At 36.5% G+C, this 7810-nt stretch overlaps 1 protein-coding gene across 1 annotated transcript; it reads right to left on the reverse strand.

Annotated features, from left to right (window-relative positions):
• Positions 1–226: 226 nt before the first annotated feature.
• FOMMEDRAFT_149168 (uncharacterized protein) lies at positions 227–2590 on the reverse strand (the record flags this gene model as incomplete). The annotated part of the gene is made up of 4 exons (XM_007271261.1): positions 2075–2590; positions 1586–1685; positions 865–1527; positions 227–257 (listed from the first exon to the last, which is right to left on the reverse strand). The coding sequence occupies exons 1-4, from the start codon at positions 2541–2543 to the stop codon at positions 227–229; spliced, it is 1263 nt and encodes a 420-aa protein (XP_007271323.1). The 5' UTR covers positions 2544–2590.
• Between the last annotated feature and the right edge of the window lie 5220 nt (positions 2591–7810).

A 7810-nucleotide genomic window follows, 5' to 3' on the forward strand; every position in this document is an offset into this window, starting at 1 on the left:
AGAATATATTTATATTTATATACTACTCTATAGTTGATTTTTCAGAACTATACACTTATAATACTATTATTCTACTATTAAACACAGTTATTAAGTAATATATGTTATTATAGTACTATTATACTACAGTTCTACTATACTATCAAGTAATATATAATACTATATATTTATACAATTATAATACTATTCATTATAACCTTATACAATATTATATAGTACTATAGTCTTATACAGCTACTGTACTATTAATTGTACAGCTATTTGAAATTATATAGTATTATAGTCTTATACAGCTATTATACTATTAACTATACAGTTATTTAAGATTATATACAGTTTTAAGTTACTATAGAACTATATATAAATATGGGTTTTTCTGGTTTTCCTGATGTACTCTTTACTCTTTTAGCTTAATATAAGTGTTAGTACTAAGTACACATTATTATTATTATTAACATTGATTGTCTGTATTGTTTTAATACAATTTATATCTTTCATAACTTTATAATTTGTGTTATAAACAAATAAAATTTATAGTATAAAAAGGTAGTAGATTGTTTACTTTTAGTAATAAACTCAGTCAAAATACACACAAACAGAACCTAATTATACACCATACTATACACTGATCCAATCTTTCTAGCACCCTGTACTGATGTGAATATTTTGTGTCCACCATCATTATCTGACAAAACAATAAGGTCGAGAGGTTCATCTAACCCAAACCAATCCAATACTCCAGTTTTAATTTCGTGAGGGACCATCTGAACGGTTGCTTGAATGAGCACTATACAATGTTTTGGTAATTTGGGCTCATAGAACCATACATCAAAGGCTGGGTTATTAGACGCTCTAGGGACATACATTGCAGATTTAGAGTCTGGCAATGTGTCACTAGGGTTGTAGTCAATACACTTCACTTCTGCAAAGTCCTTCTGCTTGTAATTGGTCTTGATGCCCTTACTAATCTTTATTGAGGAACCTTTGTGTCCAGTGAGCAAAGTGAAGGACGGGGCACCTGTATGTCTCCCCCAATACTGCTTAGTCTTATCAGCCCCAATGGGAAGCTTCTTCATAGAATGAAGGCGCCAATATCCACCTTTCTGAAGAGCAGCAAAAGCAGTTGTCTCTAATAGATACCCTGCAGCTACTCTGGTTCTAGGACTCCCCAAGAAAATGCGATAGAGTTTGAGAGCCTTCGCGTGTGATAGATGTTTGAAGTGCTTGATGACAATCTGCACTACCTTATTCGAGGCAAACTCGCAAACGTACTCAGTACGGTCGTTGTCCATAGGCCTTGCAATAATTGTGTTGTGAGAGAATTTGGTGTCGAAAAAGCCTGCACCTAGATCGGAAATTGCACGTTGAAGTTCCTTCCAATGAATGTTGGACAGATTCGCCCTAATCTGCCTCTCGTGTTGGCCTGGATCGTCGGCAAGCATGAAAGCTGGACGAGTAATCGGACCGTAGTCGTTACAAAAGCTCTGTAGTTTAAGTTCTGGCATTGGTATCAGCTGAACAGACCGTCTATCAGAATTGTTAATAACATGTAACCATTTCAGATTGGCTGAGCATAATGACCCACATCTCAAGAATCTCACGGAAATCAAACAAGTCACACCATACAGATTTCACCCTCAGCTCTTTAGACTGCCAGAAGGTAAATCGATAGTCTCGAGGAGACGCTGCAAAGATAATCTTTCGAGAATACAACGTGCATGCGTCGAAAAACGCTTGTGGCGGAGAACTGACGTGCTGATTGCTATCCACGAGGAACCATGTATGTTCAGGCAGGAAGAAGAGCTCTGGATTCATCTCCTTGGATTTATGTACTCCAGCCTTGTCAAAAATCAAGAATTCGCCCTTGCGACAATGAAAAACAGTTGTTTGTCGTGTGAGAAGGCGTAATGCAAGCACATACAAAAGAAACAAGCTTTTGCCTGAGTTGCCGATTAGTACAATGCAAAAACGACAATGAAATGATTCTCTCACCGGTGCCAGGAGTTCCTGTGATAGCAACGCCTGAGTTGCCAATTAGTGTAATGAAAAAACAACAATGAAGCGATTCTCTCACCATTGCCAGGTGTTCCTGTGGTAACAACGCCCATTTTCAGTGCCTGCTCAGTCGATACAACATTTAAGCCTATGAAGGGATTGTGCAGAGGAAAAATCAACGCATCCCCTATCTTCGGATCCGGTTTGTAGCCTGTTTGTTCGCCCCAACCCTGGCCAAAGTACGACCAGATCCACACCAACAAATCAAAATACACCCGTCGCACAACGACTTTATAGCATAGAAAGGAAGAGCGAAGGTAGACTGGTATCTCCCCATCAACGAGCCATTGCAACACACACACTTTGTCTGCAGTCTCTGCATCTGCACGAATCTCTGGTCTATCACGAACAACGTCAAGCAATGTGAAGACTGCATATGGGTCCTGCGTTCTCCAGGTTTCGTTGTACAGTACGGCCAAAGATCCAGAGTGGGAGTTCCCTGGTTCGACCAATTCCACGTCAGGGAGATAGGCTGACAGGTGAGACATAGTAGTTAGTTTGGTAGACACTGTCAATTCTGATAGTGAGAACAGAACCAAGCTGAGGGTGGGTTGTGGGGATGTGCCTTTTCAGTAGGCTCCCTTTTTCCCTTGTGCGACGCGGACATTCTCACGGTCCCCCAAAAAGACAGCAGATCAGTTAAGTAAGCAAGTAGGTTGGGCTCAGAAAAGCTATAGTGGGTGACTTCCTGTAGACTTTTGGAAGGATTTCCAGGTTGAAAAGATACTAGAAAAGGAGTAGTCTGAATATAAGTGAAGGGTAGTAAGAGTAAGCAATATGAGAACTGAATAACACACATAATTTGTTGTCTTCCAGTCTGAAAATCTGTAAGAGGGGTCTGACCCCCCCTTTCAGAGTAGAAAGTCGTTCTATCCATCAAGTACCTGCCTTAAAAGGTATAAGTAAGATCATACAGATCTTATCTATACCCTTTTTGTACAGAAATGTGTCAGATGTTGTCTTAAGTAAAATAGAATCAAAATGATTTAACAACTACAGAAAAATGTGCTACAGTCTGGAATAACTTTTTTTTATTTTACTTATAAGACAGGTACAAGTATTTTGGATTTTGGAAGCTTCCAAAATCCTACAGGAAGTCACCCAGTTTGTAACAGTTGTGTCTTTTTCAGTTGTGTCTTTTCTGTATTCAGACTCTAACTCTTATAACCTTATTAGGGATGACTCTAAGTTATATAATAATGTATGTAGTTAAATAATGATCTACTACATTATATAAGGATCTCCTCAATTATATAATATACTTGTAAATTATTATATGGTGAAGTTATTGTAAAAACATAATAAATTAATAAAAATGACTCAATAAATGTTTAAATTGTGAATGTTGTAATCTGACAGAGTATTATTAATAAATAGTACAAAATAATACATAGGGTAACATATATTTTTACTAATAAAATGAATAAGGGAACATAATAACAATATTCTATGTATGTATTAGGGATCCAACTCCTTCTGAATGTTGTAGTCTGTCTATGTTGAGTCTGTATCCTTGTAAGAGGCTTGTTGTATACTTTTAGTAGTAGGAACTAATGTGTGAGCTGTGTTGTTTGTCTGTTGTAAAGTACCTGGCAAAAGAGTATTATAGTACTTGGAGGGATTTAGTGTACTACTGTGAGCAGAGTTTGTAGGACTTGGAAGACATGTTGACACAACTTGTGTGATAGTATTGTATGTCTGTTGTATAGTACTCAACAAAAGCAGGCTCTAGTAACCAGACAGATTTGATACATCCTTACAAGCAAAGTTTGTAGGACTTAGAAGGAGTATAGACACAGGTTGTGCTTGCATCTGTATTAGTAGTTAAAACATGTTCATTTTGTGAATTTGTTAACAATAAGGTATAATGTCTGAGTAGCTAGCACACACAGGCATGTTTACTTAAACAGGAATGAAAGGTCTAGTAAGGTTTTGACTACTATTGACAAACTGTTAGTACAGCTAGATTGTATGATTGACTTTTAATTCTTCTTAGTAGTCTAGTATGTTCTGTAGGGGCAAACTAACAAACTAGAGTAGAGTAGTTAGCTAATGATTTAAAGGGCTCTTAACTTAAGACTCACTAGAGTATTCTACTAAGTACTAGAGTATACAGTTAGGGAATAGTATATAGACTGTGCCTGTTTACTAGTACTTTAGCTACTAGGAACTAAAGATAGTAGTTTGAGCTTCTTTGTGTCTGACTAAGCCTTTGTTCTACTTTGAGTACCTGTGTTGTAAGGATCCAGGTATTTATGTTTTAGTCAAGTCTTTTTAAGTAGTAATTAAGATTCAAACACTTCTTAAAAATTAGTGTAGGTCCTCTTATTAGATAGTACCTTAATTGAGAGAGGCATTTTAGTACCTTTAGAGCTTGTAAGTAAGTTCTTAATAAGGTTGTCTACTTTAAGCAATTCTTCAATATTAATTAGACAACTAGAAGTAAGTATAACAGTCTAAAGAGAGGTAGTACTATAAGTAATTTATAAGAGAATGTGTTACAGTTCTCTACTCTCTTACCTTCAGTTCTAAGGGTTCTGCACCCTTCTGTACCAGAACTCAGGACTTCTGTCCCTCAGGAGTACTGTCTATAGACTATATGTGTGCTGACTCTTACTACTACCCTTCCTTACTTTATCATTCCATTCCTTTGACCACCCCTTCATTCTCTGTTCATTCTATAGTCTCTTACCCTTTGTTCATCTCTTCATTCTTTGTACCTTTATCTTTGACATTCCTTTCTTTCATTCTTTGTAGCTTATCATTCTTAGTAGCTCATACTCCCTGAGTACTCTTGTGTAGTTTAGTATATATAGGTGTACAAGATCAGACTGGTCCTGTAGTCTTGATCTTGTCTACTCTAGGTAGTCCTGTACTCTTAGGCTCACTCTATATACTCTACTCTTGTCTCACTCTCTCTCTCTGCCTGTTCTACAAGTTCCAACTATGTTCTAGTACTCACATTCTATATTTCTGTTGTGTAGAATAGTTGTAGCCTGGGTCCTCTTACTGAGCCTTTGGGTCCCCTCTACACTGTTACTAATATCAGATTAAGACTACTCATTACCACCCTACAACTCTTCTACATTTCAAGTATTAGTACTTACTATTGTGTCAATCTCTTTTCTTTACTCTAACCCTTTTACATTTTTAAATTTTAAACTTTTTAAACCTATTTAAACTTTTGCCACCCTTCTTCTATTCATTACCCCTTTTAGTTTAGTGCCAATTCCTTTGTAGTGTAAACATGAACCCTTCTACACTAACTGTCACCCCTACTGTCCTGCCAGATTAGTAGTTACAAGCAGAACTAGCTTAATATGTGTAGACCTCTATCTAAGAGGCCTTTGTTAACTACATGCCCCCAGCCCCTTCAAAACCTGTTCTAATTGTTCTGGAAGTCACAACCTGTTCTAGAAAGAAAGTGTATGTAGCCTGCCCTTCAGACTTTAATGGGTAGCACTTTAAGGACTTCTAGTACTAAGTTGAACTATATGTGACTACTGCTTCAACTAATCTATCCTCAGATCTCAATCATGTCCTATTTGTCCTCTCCTTCATGAAGGAAGGTAACACAGCCACCTGGGCCTACAAGCTTGTTCTACACATTGTACTTCTTATTTAGATTGATATTAGATTATGCTCTGGATTAGGAAATCCCCAATTGCCTTATGTAGAATTACTGCTCTTAGAATGTCTCAGATTATTGGACTTCACTATGTAGTATATAAGGTAGATACTTGCTTGATGTCTCAATAAGAGAGAGTACTTAGGACACTCCTGCTACACTTGTTAAAAGGTTATGAGCCTTGGTGCCTATTGAATGCCCTTATACACTCACTCTTACAGAATGCCTTTGCCTCCTGCCAGACCACCAAGCCTAAGACCTCCCTCTCCCCCCAAACTCATTACAATGTTGTCTACAATGCATACCTTTGTTAACACTACAATGAAGGACTCTAACGTTACAAAGTTCTTTGAGGGAACAGAAAAGTTAGCTGGTGTGAAGGGATACAAGATATGGTGCTTGTGTATACACAGTGCACTCACTACCATGATGCTCTTAGACCATCTAGAGCACAATCCCCCTTCCTCTAATGATGCTAGCATACATACAGGCAATGTTTTGTATCATTGTATAATGAAAACAATAACTGATACAATTTATACAAACTTCACAATGTATACAAGTGTTAGAAGTCTCATGAAGGTGCTTTCTGAACAATACAATGTTTAAACAATGATGACACATACTGTAGACATATCCACATTGTTTACAGTAAAAGAGTATGTATCACAGTTTGATAAGATGTTAGACAACATCAAACAAATCTACAAGCAGTTGTCTGCACATAATAAAGCCCCTAATAACAATACATACATCTCAGCAATTAATCTTGCTACTCCTTGTGAGTATAGATGGGTAGCAACAATGCTAGACAGACAGATTACCTATTATAATCAACTACCAACAGTTACAGCAGCTCAGAAAGACGTTCTGATACCAGCTAAGCTGATACACAAATTACAAAACATATATACTGAGTATCATTCTCAGTACTCTCAAACAAAACAAGATACTGAATGAGACAGCCTACAAACAAAAGGCAAAAGTGTAGCTAAAGGCAAAACAAAGCCTTACAATAAAGTTAAATGCTACAACTGTAACAAGTACAGGCATATGTCAAAAGACTGCCAAAATCCACTAACGAGCAAAACAACAGAAGCTTGAAAGAAAAAGTATAGGCAAACAGCTACTGCTTCTACTACTACTACTACACTGTCTCAACCTACACTTAATGTAACAGTATTCATTGGAGACAATAACAAAACAGTATTCATTGAAGACGTTAATGAAACACTAATGCTAGAGTCTGTAATAGCAGAAGCCTCAGTATCAAGTTCCAGCAGCTTACCTGTTCAATCCACTCTATCCACTGAATCCAATGTATTTTCAGCATTCAAAGTACAAGAAGAAGGTGTCATACAAGTAGACAATTTCATGAACTCATTTGACAATGCAAAAGAAGTCATTGAAGAGTTCAATTACAATCCAAACGTATGTATCAATACAATACGTTGCAATGATACTGAACTAATACATTGTATTGATATATTGGACTCTAGTACAAATGTACACACTACTCCATACTTGTTCTGTCTTACAAACGTTTGGAACTCGACCCTAATAAACATTACAATTGTGAATAAATTGTCATTCTCACTTAGCAAAAGTGGAGTAATGACATTTAATGTAAAACTACAAAACAAAGCCAATGAGCATACAAAGGTGAATATGATTTCACTACAAAACATATACTATCATCCCAATCTGAACTTCACACTTGTTAGTGAAGCACTATTATGCAAAGCAGGATATGTTTTAATAAAAACAAACAATGAATGTATTATTTATTCTCCTGCTCATACAAAGATTAGTGAAATACATGTACAAAATAACTTGTATATGATAGTTTCTCATTATAATAAACAATCTATTAACACAATCACTATTGTTGATTTACATCAACGAATGGGTCATGTTAATTTCAATTACTTGTACAAACTCATACAAGAGTATCCTGAGATTATAAGTCAAAGGATAACAGACAATAAAAATGTGTAGTGTACAGATTGTATCAAAGCAAACATACAATGCAATGAAATACTAAAAATACAAACAACACCTCTTGCACAATCCTATGGAGATCATCTCCATATTGATATATGGGGACCTGCCCCAGTACAAGCTTAC

This window comes from Fomitiporia mediterranea (genome assembly GCF_000271605.1).
Source record: "Fomitiporia mediterranea MF3/22 unplaced genomic scaffold FOMMEscaffold_16, whole genome shotgun sequence".
NCBI classification, from domain to species: Eukaryota; Fungi; Basidiomycota; class Agaricomycetes; order Hymenochaetales; family Hymenochaetaceae; genus Fomitiporia; species Fomitiporia mediterranea.